The sequence below is a fragment of the Poecilia reticulata genome, chromosome 7, assembly GCF_904066995.2.
Source record: "Poecilia reticulata chromosome 7, P_reticulata-male-v2, whole genome shotgun sequence".
NCBI classification, from domain to species: Eukaryota; Metazoa; Chordata; class Actinopteri; order Cyprinodontiformes; family Poeciliidae; genus Poecilia; species Poecilia reticulata.
In genome coordinates, this window is record NC_088836.1 from 7,218,022 (window position 1) to 7,237,475 (window position 19,454).

The 19,454-nt window shown below is 43.0% G+C and overlaps 2 protein-coding genes across 3 annotated transcripts; one reads left to right on the forward strand and one right to left on the reverse strand.

The window, feature by feature from the left end:
• The first annotated feature begins 275 nt into the window (after positions 1–275).
• Positions 276–9,187, forward strand: phc2a (polyhomeotic homolog 2a (Drosophila)). Of its 2 annotated transcripts, none has more exons than XM_081608723.1 (7): positions 276–412; positions 2,735–2,900; positions 3,237–3,315; positions 4,255–4,366; positions 4,560–4,683; positions 5,272–5,497; positions 6,811–9,187. In XM_081608723.1, the coding sequence occupies exons 2-7, from the start codon at positions 2,760–2,762 to the stop codon at positions 6,963–6,965; spliced, it is 837 nt and encodes a 278-aa protein (XP_081464849.1). In that variant the 5' UTR covers positions 276–412; positions 2,735–2,759; the 3' UTR covers positions 6,966–9,187. The 2 variants fall into 2 exon arrangements, with proteins under 2 accessions (XP_081464849.1, XP_081464848.1); XM_081608722.1 differs by lacking the exon at positions 276–412 and adding an exon at positions 479–831.
• Positions 9,188–9,647: 460 nt separating this feature from the next.
• kiaa2013 (KIAA2013 ortholog) lies at positions 9,648–18,537 on the reverse strand. Its single transcript, XM_008412989.3, has 3 exons — positions 17,084–18,537; positions 14,844–15,697; positions 9,648–12,474 (listed from the first exon to the last, which is right to left on the reverse strand). The coding sequence occupies exons 1-3, from the start codon at positions 18,039–18,041 to the stop codon at positions 12,424–12,426; spliced, it is 1,863 nt and encodes a 620-aa protein (XP_008411211.1). The 5' UTR covers positions 18,042–18,537; the 3' UTR covers positions 9,648–12,423.
• Positions 18,538–19,454: the final 917 nt, after the last annotated feature.

Genomic DNA, 19,454 nt, shown 5'->3' on the forward strand with positions numbered 1-19,454 from the left:
TATCGCTCTGCTTGTTGCTCCATACTCTGTATACTGACTTGGCCAGATGTTTGACCCTGGAGGCCTTTCCTGAGGCAACCGCCAGAGAAGGACCGTGGTTCGAACCGGTGTTACGTCTCTTTATAAAATTTGGTCTTTAAATCAAACAAACACACACAAAAAAAAACCAGCCAAAAAAGAAAATAATAAAATGCATTTCCGGACCTCCACACATTTCCATAACTGATGTGATCCCAGTGGGCCGCAGCAGCGCTCACTAATCAGTTGGAGATCAGTTGTTTTAGGCAAGCTGTTGGTGAACATGGGGAATATCAAAATAAACGCGCTTCTTGATCCCAGTTTGAAGTGATTTTAGCGCCTTTCCGAGAAGCTCACCTGCGGCCAAAGACACCAGGCAGGGATTCTCTTCAGAGTAAGGGTGAACTGTAGACGAATGTCCGGCTTGCACCGCCGACAAAACACGGAGCGTGCTTTTATTTTGACGTTTGTTGGCGGAAACTATGCGGGATCACATCCCGACTTGATCAGTTTGGAGATGAGTTGTAATGGATGTTGATAATGCCCGTTTGAAAGTGCAGCGTGGGACCGCGGTGAAAAGATGAGGCAGTCGGTAACATCGCGGTTGCCGGTGTAACGAGGAGGTTCGGCTCGCTTTGTGCGGTGAATATTTGCCGGCGAGGGTTCCAGCTGGCTGGCCGGTGTTCCTCCCAGCGGCGGGAGCGGAGCAGTTGTTCAGCCTGGAGCCGCTGAACAAAGAGCTTTTCTTCCCCGGACCATTGTTACCGTGCAGGGCGCCTGAAACTGATTCCGAACTGGTTTCGGACGGTTAAAGTAAGCCAACTGCTAGCTTCAGTCCTTCAGGCGCGTGTTGGTGAAATGACTTTAGCCTGGTGTACTTTTAAGCAACACACGATAAGAAGGCTGCATGTTTGTTGCCCAACACTGATTTCAGCTCCCAACTAACTGGATTAAAGTCGCCCTCACGTCAATTTAGATTTACTTTGTGCGATTTAAAGTGAGTTAGAAACTTCCGACGGGCTCGGTGGAGTTCAAGCATGGATGTAAACAAACTGCTCTCACCAAGGGGAACCTAAACTTAACCAGGAGAGGAAATGTTCCCTGATAGTCTGCGCCTTTATTTATTCCAATCTAAGGCTTCCTTATTGTTGAATGCCAAACACAGCTTTGTAGTAATGGAGCGCCAAACTACTCTAAAATAGTTAGGTTTATTTTCTTTCTGCTGTTTGTGCAGAAACGGCAGAACAAATATTTAACACACTAGAGGATTGGATATTACATTATAGTCTTGTTCATGTAGCGGCCGACGAGGTGAAGCTGCCGTGTTTCACTGCCAGATTGTTGAAAAAGAAGTTGCTCTTTTTCAGAGTAGATGGAAAGTGGAGCTAAATCTGCTTGAACAGGATAGTGTCAAATGTTTCAATGCTTGAGTTTATTATTACTATGTTTTGTCTGAAGGATCTTGTGGACTGATTAAAAGTGGGCTAAACAAACTGGCAGGTCTTCAGAAAACCTTGAGAAGTGTTATTGTGTAAAGGCAGATGACCCGTCAGACCGATCCTGGTTCTGCTGGAGGTTTTATTCATGTTAAGTGGATTTGCTGTTGTTCCTTTCCATAGTCAAAAAACGAGTGCTCAGTTGAGATATTGCTGCAGAGTTGGTGTCTGGATTTAATCTGCTGGGATTAAATCCATCTTTACCAAATGGCATTTATACTGAATTTGGCTACATTGTGTTAGATCTGGGATCAAGCTAGAATGTATGTTGTAGGATTTGAATCTGTCGCTTTATAAATAAGCTGAAGTGAATTGACCAAGAAAGTACTGAGACAATATGGCTGCTTAAAAGCATAATACAGCTGGTAAGGTGTGGATGAATACTTTTTGATGAATCTGTGTGCTGAATTTAAATTTTATGTTTAAAATAAATTTGTATGTCAGCTATGAGAGTAACTTTGTGTCGTTCTTTGAGACAACATTGACGTTATTGATATAAGTAAAAAAGTATGGATTGTTAGATATTTCAAGATTGATAAATTATGTAATCTGAAATTTACAGTAATTAGAACATTATCTGCTTACTTTAAAAAAAAAAAAACTATTCCTACTTCTATGAAAATAATATACTGGGGTAAAAAAACCAGATTAAGACCTTGCTGTATTTTACATAGGTTTTAAATGCTTATTGAGCAAAAAATTGTTATTTTTGTTCTGTAACAAGTATGACAAACTGACATTAGCCGCTTTGGGTACAGCCTACAGTTATCTGTTGAACACACATGCTGAGAGAAGTATGTAGGAGTGGTGCAGGATGCAGAAAACAGGATTAAATGGAGACATATTATTGGCTGTGATGACCTCTGAAGAGAGAAACTGAAAGAGAAGAAGGAGGAGAAACCTTTTACTGTACCTAGATACCAATACCTAGATACACCCGTCTGCTTTTGGTATCTTCTGTGCCTCTGTAGATATGGTGGTGGAGATGTTTCATTTAACTTCACTTCCAGTCCTCCCAGCTGATTTCTGGTTTTAAGCTGGACATTTCCCAATGTTGCTTCTTGGTTATTATCTGAAGATGCTCAGGTGTGTCTGAAGGGCAACATTTAAAAAGGAACGATCCTGGTTCATCAGCCACCGGACACACTGGCTCTGCTGCATTTCTATATTTGAACAGCCTTTCAGATTCATGCAGTTGTACTTTGCTGTTGTGTTGACAGGTTTGGGGCGGCCTGTGCTCCAGTCATGACCTCTGGGAATGGGAGCACTAACAGCAGCCAGCACAATGGAGACGGCAAAGCAGCTCAGCAGGCCATAGACAAGTCCCACATCCTGACGCATCTGATCGAAGGCTTCGTCATCCAGGAAGGTGCCGAGCCTTTCCCTGTGAGTACCTGGTCATGCATTGGTCTGTTGAGGAATGTCAGCAGAACTTTTTCTGACATACAGCTTCACGCCTAAAGTGATTTTTGACTTGCAGTAATGAAGGCTGGCTTGATTAGGGGCAAGTCTTTTTTTCCAAATGTCATTGGTGGTAATCCTTCAAGGAATTTTTCTTGTTTCGATGCCTCAGAATGCATTAATCTTCTTTAGATATGCAAAGCTCTTTTTGTTTCAACAATCTAATGCTATTAGCACCATCTTAAGCTGAGCTCATACCAGCAGTGCACTATACTTGGCATTTTTATTAGTCAGCTGAATCAACACATTTCTTTTCTGTAGGTGGAGCGTCCATCTTTTTCTATAGAGAGCCTCCGGAGACGGGCAGCAGATTCAAAGATGGACGGCTTATCTTCCAAGGGTAAACGACAGTTTTCTTTGTTTTTGTTTTTAGATCAATAGTAACGTTTATTATCAATCCAGACGTAGCCAATAAATTCTTCCAACCAACCAACCAACCAACCAACCAACCAACCAACCAACCAACCTTCCATCCGTCCATATGTAGCCAATAAATTCTTCCATCCATCCAACCAACCAACCATCCATCCATCCATGGCAGCCATCCATTTTCTTTACACTCTTGTCCCTTAATGGCATTTAATGGCATCCATCCATTTTCTTTACATCCATTTTCTTTACACTCTTGTCCCTTAATGGGGTCGGGAGGGTTGCTGGTGCCCATCTCCAGCTAACGTTCCGGGCGAGAGGGGGGGTCACCCTGGACAGTTCGCCAGTCTGTCGCAGGGCAACACAGAGACATTCTAAGAAAATGTCTGTAGAGTACATCAGGGAGATGTGCTGGGAACTGTGAATTCTTCGTCCTTGAACTGCAGTGTTGTTCTCCAGTTAGTCTGCACAATGTAAGTAACACAGTGAATTGCAATAGAGTTGTTGAAAAGCGTGTTTCCTTGCCTTTCTCCTTGTTTTTCCTCATCTGAAAGGGAGTTTTTTCAGTTCTAGAGAAGGAAAACTAGGGAGTCGCTTGACAGTAACTGTCGCGGCCTTCTTGGCTCCAAAAAGCAATACTCCAACAAAGGCCGTGGGTGTTAACAGGTGGTCTCTGATTTGAACGCACCAAGATCCTGGTGTGTATTTAATTACTCAAATTAATGGGTCTAACCAATTACCAACAATCAATTCAAATATACAAATTAATTACAGATTTTGGATCTAGACTTAACTTAAATAAATTCCAACTTCCCAAAATAGAAAACTAAATTAGTAGAAATTACAATTTGCAAACTTTACATAAATGGTCACAACAGTAACTGTGTGTGCTGTTTGTGTGTTCTCTCAGAGCTAAAGGCCCAACAGGAGCCCATGTTGACCTGCGAACTGTGCGGTAAGGTGGACTTTGCCTACATCTTTAAAAGATCCAAGAGGTTCTGCTCCACAGTGTGTGCTAAACGGTGAGTCTGATTTATTTTTCATTCTGAGGTTTTTTTGCTCTGATTATACTATCTTTTTCCATCCATGTCAAGACATGGAGTTTCCCTTAGCTTTAGTTTAACGAAGGTGCAACTATGATAAACCAAAATAATGGAAAACATTGCATTTACACTAGTCTGATCTCCTTTTCAATATTCTAAAATATTCCTGTAGCTACAATGTGGGATGCACAAAGAGAATGGGTCTCTTCCCGAACCGCAGAACCAGCCTGGAGAACCTGAAGAGACGAACGTTGAATGGGAATTACAAAAACAGCAGCTTGGAGTCTAAAAAGAAGGTGAGGCAGCTGGAGACATTTTATTTGACATGTTATGTGGAAGATTTCTGCTCTTTCATAATTTATATGATGAATCCAACTTTGACAGTATGACGAGTAACTGGTCTGCAAAACAGAGCACAGAACTCCTGACATCATTATTTTCAGGATTTATAATAAGGCTTAAAATTGTTGGTTTTTACGTATTTGTAAAAAAACAAACAAACAAACAAACAAACATTGTAATTTCATATAAGACATAAATGAAAAAATGAAGCTCCTCTGCTCCTCCTTGTGGTCTTACTGCCATTTGCAGAAATACAGGACTGGGAAGCAACCAATCAGAGACCGGGGGGAGGGTCTTAACGCTGTGTGTACACGCTGCTCAACCTACTAATGACGGAGAAACAACTCACCTTTCCAGGAAAACTGTTTACCTGCTGCTATCTGATGGTACCCTTGTTAACTAGCCTTACCATTCACAGCAGGCTCTGGCATGGCAAAGAAGCTACTGTTCAGCTTTGGACAAACTGTCTTCTCTGCAGCTGACCTCAGGTTTTAGTTCAAGGTTCAAATGTTGAAATGAGCTGATTACCTCGTTTCTGCCAGATTGCTCCCTCTGCTGGTCAGAATGTTCACCCTGCACACGGAGAGTCCAGTCAGTGTTCAGACCTGTCCGGCTACAAGGGAGTCCCGTCACCCCCCTTGTCTACGGTCCCTCGGGTTCCTGCGGTGCCGACCCCCGACCTCCCGCCGCTCCCCTACAGCTTTGTGCACAGCGATCCGGGTCAGTGGAACATCCAGGACGTCTACAGGTTCATATCCTCCCTGCCAGGTGGGTCTTTGATAGTTTTTGTTCCACTTAGAAGAATTACTGTGCAACAATTGATTTCGGTGATTTAAAAAAAAATTTTTTATTAAAAATTATGCACACAAATTTGAATTTATCGAAGATTTTCTTTGACTGTATTCAGGGTCAGAATTATACATACAGGTTCAAATATACAGTGTTTGGGGGGGGTGTATTTGGTCAGCCAATAATTGTGCAAGTTCCCCTACTTAAAAAGAGGAGAAAGGCCTGTAATGGACATCATAGATAGAGAAAATGAGAAAACATAAGTAGAAAATCACATTGTCTGGATTTTTAAGAATTTATTTGCAAATTATGGTGGAATAAGTATTTGGTCAATAACAAACAAGCAGGATTTCTGTAACTTCTTTAAGAGGCTCCTCTGTCCTCCACTTGTTACCTGTAGTAATGGCACCTGTTTGAACTTATCAGTATAAAAGACACATATCCACAACTTCAAGTTGTTTGTCTTGCGTTGTTGACTTTGCAGCAAACCCTCATACCAACCATCCATGTAGCCACAATAGACAGGAAAAACTCCCCTGTAACAGGAAGAAACCTCCAGCAGAACCAGAACTGGGCTCAGTACAAGCGGCCAGCTGCCACAACCGACCGGAGGTTTGAGAAGACGGAGCAGAATGCACAACAAGAAACAGATCAACTGGTTTTGAAGTCGTTTCTTTGTTAAAGAAAAGTAGAAAGTCATTAGCAGGAGAGGGAGAACATTTAGCTACCGACAGCATTGTCTCATGCTTTAGACCCTCTACGGAAAGAAACCCCCCCCCAAAAAAACATAGTTAATAGTTTAAATAACAGCGCATATTGCAAATTGTAGAGTAGTAGAACAAGAAAGTACCATAGTGATGGAAAAGAGGTCAGTTTGTCCCTTAGCAACTTAAACCAATGGCAGCATGTCCAATGGGCCACTGTAGATGGGGAAAAAAAGAGTAAATTTTCGACAAAAAACATGGAAATATTAGGATCTCAGTTTTCTACAAAACAAGGACATTTCTGAGCTTGAAAAAGACAAATTTTGAGTTCAGTCAGAAATTTTCTAGAAAAAAAACGTTGAAATTTCTGAGTTTCAAAAGTAGAAAATGTTCAACTTTTTTTCTTGAAAAAAGATTGAAATCAATTGTAAAATTTCAGGTTTTTTTTTAGCAGGAAACAAATCTACTTTTTTTCTATCTACAATAGCCCTAGTAAACCTTTGTATTTCACAGCTGAACAGACAGAGGTGAATGAAAACCACTGCACCGTACCCTGACATGAAGGTTGTTGGTCATTGTTGGTCGCAGGCTGCCTGGAGATTGCAGAGGAGTTCCGCTCTCAGGAGATTGACGGACAGGCTCTGCTCCTGCTGAAGGAGGACCACCTCATGGGAACCATGAACATCAAACTGGGCCCGGCTCTGAAAATCTTCGCTCAGATTAGCATGCTCAAAGACTCGTAGCTCGTCTCCATCGCTGACCGGACACAGCAGGCCTGCTCAGGATCTTCAGATATCCATCATGACCTCAAAGACTCTCAGTGATTCCTCGTCTCACCTCTTACACGTTCACACTACTTCAGGGACTAAAGGTATTCTCTGCTGGAGACAGATGCTGGGTTCAAGAATCCACCTAGATTTGGTAATGTGACCATCCAGTAGGTTCACTCCTTGCTTCAGGTCAGCAGCAGTCAGATGTCTCCACTAAAGACACCTGCTTGATCCGAAGATCAGGACTTTCTCTGTGCTCTGTGTGCAAATGTACTAGCATGACTGATGGCTTAACCTGCACAAGTCACTTCCCTGTTAAACAGCAGAAAACTACTAAAGTAACGCTGCCTTCCAACTTGGGCTGATATACCAGTTATATACCACCAGCAGGTGGCGGTTGGACCGTCAGTCTGGTCCCCATGTCCCAGTCTGTGGACATGGGCGGAGGAGAAAGAGGGTGGGGCGTTTTCTCCCGGCTGTCTTGAGGTAAAGTGTTTCCAGCTGTTTGATAATCATTGCTCTGTCCTGCTGTGTCCTCAGACAATGTGTCATCACGCTCCATGACGACACGCTGGACATTTCAGGAACAAAGTCTCTTCAATCACAGTCTGCGTTTTCTCACTGCTTTGTTAAAGTTGCTGTATGTAACTTTTTAAAAGTTTTTTTTTTTTTTTTTTTTTTTACAGATTTGTTGAAGGCGTCAGTATGCCGTGACTGTATGGTATGAGACAGTCTCTGGAAAAAAAAAAAAAAGTAACTCCTCTGGCTTTTCCCAGTGCTATCTAGGAACAACCAATCAGAGCCAGGTCTTAGCATTGTCGGTCACAATCTCTCCCCACTTTGCTCTGTGCTAAGGTGCAGCTTCTCCCCGTCAGCAGAGCCTGTTGTCAATGCTCAGTCCAGTTAGCATGACTACCAATGACGACGGATAAACGGTTTACCTGTAATAAGTTGTTTCTCCACCATTAACATGTTGAACAGCATTGATTGACAGCACTAAGACCCTCCTCCTGGCTTTGATTTGGTTGTTTTTGACCAGGAGTGATGTATTTATGAAGAGGCAACAGAAGCTCAGGGAAGAGATGGAGATGATCTCTTTTCCCAGATTATCTCTTTTATATTATACTGTATTTGAACAAATTGGTAAAGAATAACAAATTTTTTTAAATTAAAGTTACACACAGCAACTTTAAATTTAACAGTCCTGAATCAGAACTACGGTGTTTACAACCCAGATGGAAGTTTATGCTGAAGCAATTTAAATCTAAACTTCACAATAAAAAAAGTGGCTGTAGAGAAGGAAAGGAGTAGATGTCCCAGGTTCCAAACCGTCAGGATGGAATACAAGTGTATTTGTCATTGACCCACTGTGGTGATGTTTTGAAATCCATCCATTGGCTAGAGTGAGAGTGAGAGGTGGGGTAGACCCTGGACAGGTTACCAGTCCATTCCAGGGCAACATGCAGAACCAGTTGACCTCCCAGTTCCGTTTCTGGACTGTGGGAGAAAGCCTAGGACCTTCTTACTGCAACACACCGGCTCTACCAGCCCACATCTGGAAATGTTCAGGTTCATTCTGGTTTCGCTCACAAACGGATGATACATCTGGCAGCTGTTTTCTGCTGATAAACACTGTGACACACAAACTGTGATTATTTGTTATATTGATTCTCTACTTCTCTGCATAATGACAGACGGGTTACCAAAATTCTTCGATAGGATTAAAAACTTAAGATTGAATGTGAAAATCCTTAAGTTCTGCTTTGCATCTGGTGTTTTGTCGATGAATGGATGAATGATCTGGCTGTAAATGTTCCGTTCACTTCCTCTGATGCTGCTCTGAATCAACCTGACTCGGAGCAAACAGATTTTTATTCCCCCCCCAGGCAATTTATATGAAAGTCTATGCACACAAATATGACTGCAATAAGTGCCTGTGGGAGTGGAGAGAGAAAGCTGCCAAAAATAATGGCTGGGAATTAGAGAATACACACACACACAAAAAAAGACACTGTTCCGTCATCAAGCCTTTACCAAAGTCATGTGGAACTGAAGCCAGAGATGCTCTGCTGACATACTGCTAGATGCGAATGGTGACGCTCTCCTCTAGAGTAGACTGTGTGTCAGTCCTTGGACATGTTCTCTAGCCTTACACACAAAACACACTTTAATAAAGTCAATAGATCTGTTCTTTACATCTGACTTACTGTTTTTATCTTAATGGTGGTGAATATTTAGAGTTTGAATATCTAGAGGAACTCTGGATAATTATCTTAGTACACTTGAAATAAGACTAAATCAACTTGCAACTTTTCAGCAAGATATGGAAGTCCATCTTAATTACTTGCGCACTAGTACTGCTGGCAGATTTTTTCCCTCATGCCAAAAAATTATTCAGATTTTTTGTAGCTGAATCTAAGAAACGCCAATGCAAACAGTTTGATAGAAAATAAAACGCTGGTTCTAGCCTGTGGTTAGTAGGAGCTTTTTGAACCTAAATGACTTTTCATAATGATTTATTTAAGAGTCCTCTTGGTCCTCCTGCTGCTTCTTTTTACATCGTGGACTTTTTACCTTTAACTTTTGTCTGAGGTTTCCCGTCAGCAGAAGATTAAACTGTGCTAAAGAATCTTTAAGAAAGTGACAACACAATGCCACATTTTTATAAGTGATTTATTCTCCCCAAAATAAACCCAAATCAAACTTTTAAGCACAAAGACTTCAAGTACAAAGCATTGGGATTATTGCAAATGTTCAATAAATTAACTTATTTCTTCATTCAGACATATTCAGTAGTTCACATTAAAGAAGAAATAATAAAAAAAAAAAACATAAAGAGAAATGGAACAAAAATAAATCACCTGGCAAGTGAAAACAGAGGGAGAAAGACCTAAAAAATCAGAGTGAAGCCAAGTGGAATTTACATGTGTGAACAGAGGAATCAGTTTTAATGTTCTGTCTGGAAGGGGGGAAAAGCCCAAAGAAGATTCAATGCACCCTGCATTCCCAGAATAATCCATTTCCCGAATACAGTGGGGAAGCTGTCCATCACGGTCCAGTTCCTAAGCGAGTCTGATGTTGGGGCTTAAATCCAGACTAGGGGTCAGGAAACCTGAGTGAGACTTTCAGAGAAACCTCCAGAGCTCAAGTAAAGCTTGAAAAACCAGGCAGAATATGACTTGTTAAAGCTGATGTTGGTTAGATGTTATGAGAAATATTGAAAATGAGAAGTAAAGATGGTGAACTGGAGAAAGGTTACATGCTTCAGGTTAAAAAAAAAAAAAACTGATGAAAAAGACTAAATACGAGCCATCAGAGGATGGACTTCATTAGCATGAGAAGCTAAACAGTGGCTGCCAGTCAACCAAAGGAAGGAGTCGTGTTCACCCACTAACAGTCTGCCTGGGACTCTTCGTCACAGAGTCATGCTTGAAGCTGTCGCTACATGCCATGTTTCAGTTCAGTCACAGAACTACGGCCACAATTCGTCTAGAACTCACCACAGTCCCAGTTCTTTAGATTTTCCCTCAGAGCCAGATTTTCACTTTTTCCCTCTCTGGACAAATCATATTGTAAAGATGTGTTCAGACGTACTGGCAGTGGCAGATTGGATTATATATTGGAGGAAAAAGTGGTCATAAGGTGGACAAATCTACAACTATGTTGTTTCAAAGGCAGAACTACAAACTTTGACTCAAAGCTAATAAAAAAAAAACACTTTATCGAGATGGAAATAAGAAACTTCCTAGTAGGTGGATAGACGACTCCTTTACTGGGGTCAATGTTTGCAATGACCCCAATGCAGACCGACATTAACACTGTTTATTTCATTTATCACAAGTCACCATGTGAATGCTTCATTAGCTGAACTGTTCAGTTTCCCTGTGAACAATTAGCAAAGCATCGAATGGTTAAACTGTTAAAGCTCTAAAGAAAAACCCAGACCCTCCTCTGCAGAAGATTTTAGTTCTAAAGACCAACACTGGGACTGGCAGTGAATAAATATCTGACCAGCAGACCCCAAGTGGGGCCCAAATGTTTCAGAACAATTTTCACAAATTTATGCTTCTGCTGTCTAATCAGCCCATAGTCCCCTCATACATATGGACGGGAAAAAAAAGGTCAAACTTATAACAGTCAATGGAGATAATTAATTAAATAATTTTAATCAGTTAAACTCGCACATCAAAATCAGAGGGGGCAACTTGTACTCCACTAGCCTGATTCTTTGAAAATCATGGCAGCCTTTCTAACGGAGAATTTTCAGGAGCTTTTCTGCGAGATGGAGAGATTATATAATTAGCATCCAGACTATGTGGTGGGTAAAGTCAAAGAATTGGTCGAATGCCGAACATCAAATCACACTAGTGGAGTTAAATAAATCGGTGTTAGCCCTGCCTCTTGATCGATAGGCGATTGTTTCACTGTTATGCTTCAGAAATAGGAACCGTGAAATACACAAACATACATTTGATTAACTATCTCAAGTGTGTATTTAAATTATTTAATGGCATATTTATTTAAACATCTGATTAAGTATTTATTTTATGGTGAATTTAACGACTTAATTTTGTCCTTTTTAATCCTCCATACAGACATGCCTGGTCCAGCCGTCCCTACCTCTGATTAACAGTCCTTTGTCGTGTCTTTAGTGTTTTACACAGAAAAAAAACGATAATCAACATGTACCAACTTGACAAAAAATTAATTTAAAATCATAGTTAGGCACTTTGTTACCACCAGCATCAAACTATTTATTCTGATTTTTTTTTTTTTTTTTTGTTATATTAAAACCAGAAAAATAACTTGGTTTTTAAATATTTTTTACTGCACGCCATTAGAAAACATGCCTGCTTATCACACTGAAGCCAGGTTTAAAGAAGTAAATGGTGGATGGAAACCTTTGCATGATGCAGTGATTTTACAGGTTCTAATGAAATGGATGAAAGGTAAACAGAAGGCCGAAACTGCTGCTTTCCACCTGGATCACCTGGCTTATATTCAGCTCTTCCTGTTTGACCAGGTTGGCTCACACCACCATGTCTGAACCAATCAGGACTGGTTCAGATGAACCTGGAAATGGTAAGCATCTATTTTTTTTTAAAGGTTTAATCTAGAGACTCTTCTACAAAAGACCGGTTTCATATACAGTTCTAACTTTTAACTTACGATTTTTTTTTTAAACAAAATTTCAGTACATGTGCTCATGCAGAGTAAAACAAATTATTTTTATGAGCGCTATTGCTAATTCCAGCCCTGTGGGTTTGGTTTCCTGGGCAATATTCCGCCATGTTGGATGTTATTTTCCAAAAAACACTTCTGATTTGGAGGTCAGAGGTTTTAGAATCAGAGCGAACAGCAAACAAGCCACCCACCATGTCAATATGTCCACAACAACAGTAGCAGCAGCAAACCGGCGCTGAAGCTACGCTTAAGCGACCTCCGAGGAGTCGCAGCAGTCATCTTCCCTTTTGCTGGAGACCTGGTGGAGTCAGAGCGGATCGTTAGAACAGGTGAGGCATGGCGGAAACTGGCTGCCCCCACCCCTGACTAGACACAGACAGAAAGGCAGAAAGAGAAGGAGGAGGAGGTGTGAGAAGTAAAGAACCAAAGCCACAGGTTTGTTGTTAATTTAATCATGTGATTCAATATAAAACATTTATGAAAAAGGCAGAAAAAAAAGAGCAGAAGGAGTCCAAGCAGAGAGACAGAGCAGTTCATGCATTCAGAGTCCGGCCCGTCTCAAGAGTGCGGCAGGTCCGCCCAGCTGCTTGGCACCACAGCTGGAAACAGCAACTGATGCCTGCACCGACTAAGAGGCGTCTACGCAGGTCTAAACCCTCCTCAGAGAGGAGACAAACGGCTGTGAAGGGCTCCATGTCGACCTCAACCTGCCTCCTGATGAATCCCAGAATCCTCTGAGGATGTTCCTCCAGATGACTTCCTGAGCACCAGGTTCTGATCCCTCATCACACCGACTCATCAGACCGCAAGGAGTTACACTCAGAGTGGCTCACTGATCACACTGAGCATCAACGTGTGTGTGTGTGTGGCATTTGTGTCTAGATAAGAGGTGTGGAACAAATATGTCTGCACCAAGAATCAATATAGTTCTTGAAAAGCTATATTTATCTGTAATAAAAATAATAAATTTCAAATGTAGTGTTTCCAACATACAATGGAGTATTAGGGTCAGGCCAAGAATGCTTTTTCACTTCAAGAATGTCGTATTACAAAAAGACGTATGACAATTAAGTCACGACAATACAAGAATAAAGTAATAGTATGACCAGAATATGGTTGTATAGTAGGAGAATGAAGTGGTCATTTTATGAGAATTTCTCCACGAACAATAATCAAAAGATAAAATGGGGAATGTTGAGCAACTTGTGAAGTTATACGTTAGTATTGGTTTTACAAATAAAGAAATGCTTAATCTTTTAACATCAGAGTTAAATTATTATCAGCGGCTTTAACACTTTGAAGCGATTCTGCAAAGAACGAAGTATATTTTGAAGAAAGAATCGAGGACTTGCTGAGCTGGTCACGTCAGATCGTAACAGTTAGCAAAGCCTTTTTCTCACTAAAACAACTTTTTTTTTTTACTTTTATCTGGTAATGTTGCATATTATGACTTTGCTGTAATTAAAAAAAATAAATAAATAAAATCTCTTACTCTGGCCCCAACACTCCGTGGTACCAACAAGGTTTTAGGTGTCTGGATGTGTGAAGTAAATTTGTACTTTTCACAAAGACTTGGACAGGACTCACCAGAGTAGGACTCCATACTGGATTATAGAAGTGATCAGCTGATTCTGGCACAGGGACAGGAGCCAATCAGCCCAGTTAAAGATGATAACCGAACCCCAACCTAGTCTGGTGTCATTTCATTTCTCTGGGTTTATCATCAACACTTGTCATCATGCCCACAGCGCCTCCTACTGACTACATTACACCATTTATGCATAAGGTGAAGACTTGGCTGTTGCTCAACATGAGGCTACAGGTTTCTATGACAGACAGATCTGCAGCAATGGGGGATTCTGATCCAGTCCATCCAAGCACTCAGACATTCTAGTGATCTCTTGAACTGGTCTGGATCAGACCAGTTCTAAAAGGTTCTCTGGCAACTTTACTGCCGTTTTCCAACATTTTCTGTCCAGTCGTTCAACATGTCTGAATATCCTAGACTTCGGGGACGTAAAAATTTGAGCTAGGAGTTCTTAGAAAAAAAAACCTCCTTCTGACGTGTTGCTTCAGAAAGTCTGGAGAACTGCAAATGAGGGCCTCTTTAAAACATTAAAAGAACGTCTGATTGCTGGGAAGAAAAGAACAGAAAATTCTGCAGATTCTTTTTAACTATGAAAAACCATCAGATGAAGATCTTCATAAAAAACGTAACACCTCTTCCAACAAACTCAAACCGGCAGAGATGAACAGCAAAATATTGACAGGAAAAGATTTCTTGTGCTTGTCGTCCTTCCACAGCGACCAACGTTTCCTTCCAATCCACGGCGGACGTGAAGAGAGCAGGAAGTGTGCTAACGAGATGCTGGAAGCCAGAGGTGTTGCCGATCTTAGAAAAAGGATTTCAGCTTGGATCGTTTCATTGTTTGCAGCTGCAGAGCACCAAGTCCTTCCACCCAGAGCCAACGCTGACCAATCATCTCTCAACAGAGGGGGGGGGGGAGGAAAGTGTTTAAGGCTATGGCGGCCCACTCTGGTGTTCACTCACAGAACCTCATTTCAGACCAAGAGCCCCACAGAGAGAGTGAGCAGAGAGAAGACACGCTGGACACAAACAAGAGAGCAGATCAGAGTGAAGCCGGCTTTTTTCAGCGCCGTTTATACCTTGCTCCTGAAGAAAGGCTTGGCGCCGGGGCCGCAGTACTCGTTGTAGATGAGTTTAAACAGGAAGAGGTGGAACAGGGTGATGAGCGACGCCACACTGAACCAGAACAGAAAGGGCAGGCCAGGGTATCTGTTCGCCATGTGCTCCTCGTGAGCCAGGATGGCCTTGAGGTGCAGCGTGTGGCGCAGGTCCTGCAGGTGGCGCAGGTCGGTGGAGATGTAGAGCAGCGGCGTGATGGGCTGGGTCACCATGACGGGGAACGTGTGGCCTTTGACCTCGGAGGTGAGTTCGACAGGCTCGTTGAGGCAGCCGGCCTCGCAGGCGTACAGCTTGACTGCCGCCTCCTGCTGCCTCACCGACAGGTGCAGGAAGGGCTTCCCCTCGCTGTCCAGCAACACGGCCAGGTTGATCAGGTCCTGGTTGTAGTGGATCCCCCGCAGGGCGTAGCTGTTGTGCAGCACGTCCGGGTCGGCCTGGAACTGAAGGTGGTTCTCTGTGAACTGGAGGCCGCCGAAGCTGAGCACCATGCCCTGCATGGCCCCGTGGGCGCCAGCGGCAACCAGCACCTTGCAGCCCCTCTTCTGCAGGGTGAGGGTCCACAGCGTGATCAGCTGCAGGATCTGAGCCGTGTTGCTCACGCGTTCAGGCCACAGGTTCTCGGCGTGCATGGTGGCGTGGCCGCTGAAGCAGTGGTCGGCGTAGTTGAGGCTGGACATGAGGCGCGCACGCTCCTCCGCGCTCGGCCGCTGGTCGAGCAGAGGCGCCGTGGAGGAGGACAGGATGTAGTAGAGGGTGTTGTTCACAGTGCGACTGGACGGCGTGTGGGAGTCCGTGATCTTTCTCATTTCGATACCTGAATTCAACAGACAGAATTTCATCTGGTCAGTAGCTGGGTTTCCGTTCCAAATGTGGGCAAATGTTTTTCCAATATTCTGCTCATGTCAAAAAAAACCCCCCACAATTTCACATTTGCTGTGTTTCCATTAAATAAGAAGTTAAATTAAAATCACATGTGAATATACTTGTTCATGCAATAAGTCATTAAAAAATATGGCAGTGACTGTTGTAAACCGCTACATGAGATTATACTCATAATTCAGCCGTGAAACTGGCGCTGATCATCCATCAGCCTTCAGAGGCTGGTGTTTTGGGCAAACTGTTGTCAGTGATTTTACAGAACAGACATGGAATAAACACACTGGAATAACACAGCTTTTTATGAACTGTGATAGCTCTGGTGGAGCCAGCTGCACGTTGTCTGGGAAAAAAAACCCCATCATCCTCATGCCGTTCTTGTTTTCATCATTTTTGCCCGTGGCAACGTTGATCATGCTGTTGATCGTGTGACTAGTGTAATTCGAAAAACGCGTTTTTGTTGCAGTTTTGCAGCAGCTGCTTGGTTCATGTATGCTTTGGTTTTGCTATAATTTTGTTATCAGCCGTACATCGTGTTTTTTGTTTCACATGCTCATTACCTTATTTGAGATACAGATGTACAAAAAAATTTATATTTGTTAAACTAGTTGTTTTTTTGGGTTGTTGATTTTAAAAGCATAGTTGTGTGTTTAAGCATCGTCAACAATGTTTTCCAGTAGTATAGTTAACCAGTAATGTTTTTACGATTCCTGTCAACGTAACATTTTTCAATACAAAAAACATGATGGGCTGCTGGTGGACCAGCCTGCCACCCCGATCACAGAACTTAGCAAGTTCTCTGGGGGAAGCCCTGACTAGTGCACTGATAAACTGGCCTTAATTGTCAGAGATCGGTGATTGGCCGATACTTAAATGTGAAGACGTTGTTATCCACCTATCTTATCTATCTGAGCAAAGGTCTCAAAATCAACCACTGTCCTCTGATGTTCTGCTGTGAGACCGGCTTGACTGACAGACCCACACACCAGGTCATGTCTGCAGTTAACAATTACCACCCCACAGTTGCAAACTCAGGGACTTACTTTCTATATATAGCAACATTTCCGACAAAAAATATTTGTATGGCAGGTCAGGCTTTGTGAAGATCATTGATCAGCCAGAAAACTGTAATCGGTGCACTCCTACTTGATTGTGCTATAAAATGGCACTATGTGTCTCAAATGTACATAACACGAGCTCCTTTAAGAACTTCAGGCAGCTTGGAAGGAAGGCATAAAGGATTGAATGATGGGCTGACAGCTTAGCACAGATCTGGATGATGTTTGGCTCAGAACTGTAAAAACACAGTCAGTGAGCTGCTTACCTGAGCTAAAGAGGTCCATCCAGGCCTGCTGGTGTTTCTGAACCAGCTCCTTCACGTCAGCCCTCAGAAGCTCCTCCATCTCCTTCTTGGCGCCATCTCTGAGGCTGCTGAAGGTCGCCTCCAGCTTCGAGGACTCGATGGGCTCTGAGGTCCAGACCACAGACAGGATGTTGTCCGAGTACTCGGATTTTGCAGCGACCTGGATCCTGTTCTTCAGCTTTCTGGTGACCACCACCACCAACACGACCTGGCTGTTCTCCACCTGCACCGTCCCGGAGGACAGCTCCACCTCCCTGTCGCCGAGCGTGTCCACGCTGGAGGAAAACCTGCTCCTCGATCCTGGGCTTCCGGCTGATATGTCCACGTTAGCGACCCGATCCGAGGGGTTGTTGATGTGGATTCGTTGCAGGTACACGTTGGGTCGGCTCCGGTGGGCGATGAACTCCTCTCGGATGGACACGCAGTCCCGGGCGGACTGCACCGCGGCCGGCGAGGCGCACCGGACCGAGAGCACTGCTCCCTTCCGGTACCCCAGCAAGTTAGCTTCAGCCTCGGCCAGTCCCCCCGCAAGGCGGACGTTGACCCTCGGAGAGTGTTCGGTTTGGTGAACCGGCGCTGAGCCCGGCTGTGAAGACGAAGCCACCCACAACTTGTTGGCGCCCACATCGATGAGAATATGGCCGTTTCCCGACACGAAAGGCATGTCCAGCGGCTCAGAGGGGGTGCTGTAGATCCCCTCTCCCCGATCCGCTGTGGACTTCCACTTGTGGATCTCACTCTGGAGGCACTCCCCCGCAGCGCCTCCGGGCACAGCCGAACCGCCCAGGAACGTCCACCTGCGCTCTGCCCCCAGGAACCAGTAGAAGATGAGGAAGAGGAGCGTCCCGATGAGGACCCTTCGCGCCCAGCTACTCGACAACAAGCCCGGTAGCCCCTTCAGTCTCTGCTGCAGCCACATTTTCTGTTCAAACAACGGAAGCCCAGATGCGAGTCTGCGTGTCAACACGACACCCCGAGTGCTTACGGGTCACTTTAAAGTCTTGCATTCATTTCAGGTGTCGGATTCAGTTCAGGAAGCTACATTTATGGTGTTAGTTCAAGTTCCGATAGGCAGAGATGAGTCTAAGGAGCCGCATTAACTTCAAGGTTCCGTTTCCTCAGCTGAAGGTAAACTGAAAGTGTCCCGTTCAGCTTAGTTGTCAGGTTCCACCGGGGAGGATAGCTTAGCTAAGTAGCTAGCGCTGAGAAGCAACTCAGTGGAACATTTCTTTCTCGCATCTTTTTAAGTCTGACATTCTTCACCAAGTAAGCATGAAGCTCATCAAAAATACCACGTCCAAAATATTTTAGTTGCGTTTGTTAATCAACCCGAAAAGGAATCACCTGACGTTGTAGTAGACTCCAACGGCTGACACTTCCGGTGGTCTCTTCTTTTACTTCTTCTTCTTCTGATTTTATGGTGTTTACTGGCAGTTTACAGACTTAGTGTATTACCGCCATCAACTGGACGGAGGAGTAATCCAGAAATTCATTTTATCTTATATCTTTAATAACCTGAAATAACTACAAACACACTAAATCCTCTCAGCTCTATTTTTGTCTTTTAAATATTTCGATGGTCTCTTCTTTTTCCCTTTCCTGTGATAATAGTTTTAGTGTAGTACCGCCTCGATCTGCAGGAACTGAGAACAACACAGTACAGATGAGATTAGAATATTCATTTTAAAATTATGATGCGGCATATTTTGTCTCATACTAAGAAAAATACATTCGCATTATCTCAGATCTTCTTTTCACAGTTTCAATTATGTTTTAGTTAAATTATCCTGACCAATACATGGAGGTGGGCAGCAACTACATGCATTCACCTCAGTAACTTTTTGAGTAAAAAAACTACAGCATTCTTTTGAAATTAGACTTCTTGTATGAACACAGGCTTTATTGCTCTAAGTTCAGGTTCTTTTCTTTTGGTTGAGGCTGCCAGTCCAGTCAGTAAACATACAGTATCTACTGGCACTGCCTGTGTTCCTCTAACACAGTGCAGACAATATCTGACTTACTTTTGGATACGTCAGACATTACTTATCGTAAAGTACTGAGTTCAAAAACTCTTATATATTTATAAATAAACAGATAGATTTGGAAATGTTTCTTCTGTCTGAATTTGTTATTTTGAATGAACAACTTAAAAAAAAAACCACACCGCTGAGTTCACCACTACTTCTCTACTTCAGTTAAACTTTCCCCAGTCTTGTGCTGCATCACTGTCACTGACATGAAACAAATAGCATAACCTATACCCTCCAGCACCCAAAAAAACAAATGGCAAAAAATGGAAATAAATATCAGTTGTTAATATTGGTCCAGTTTT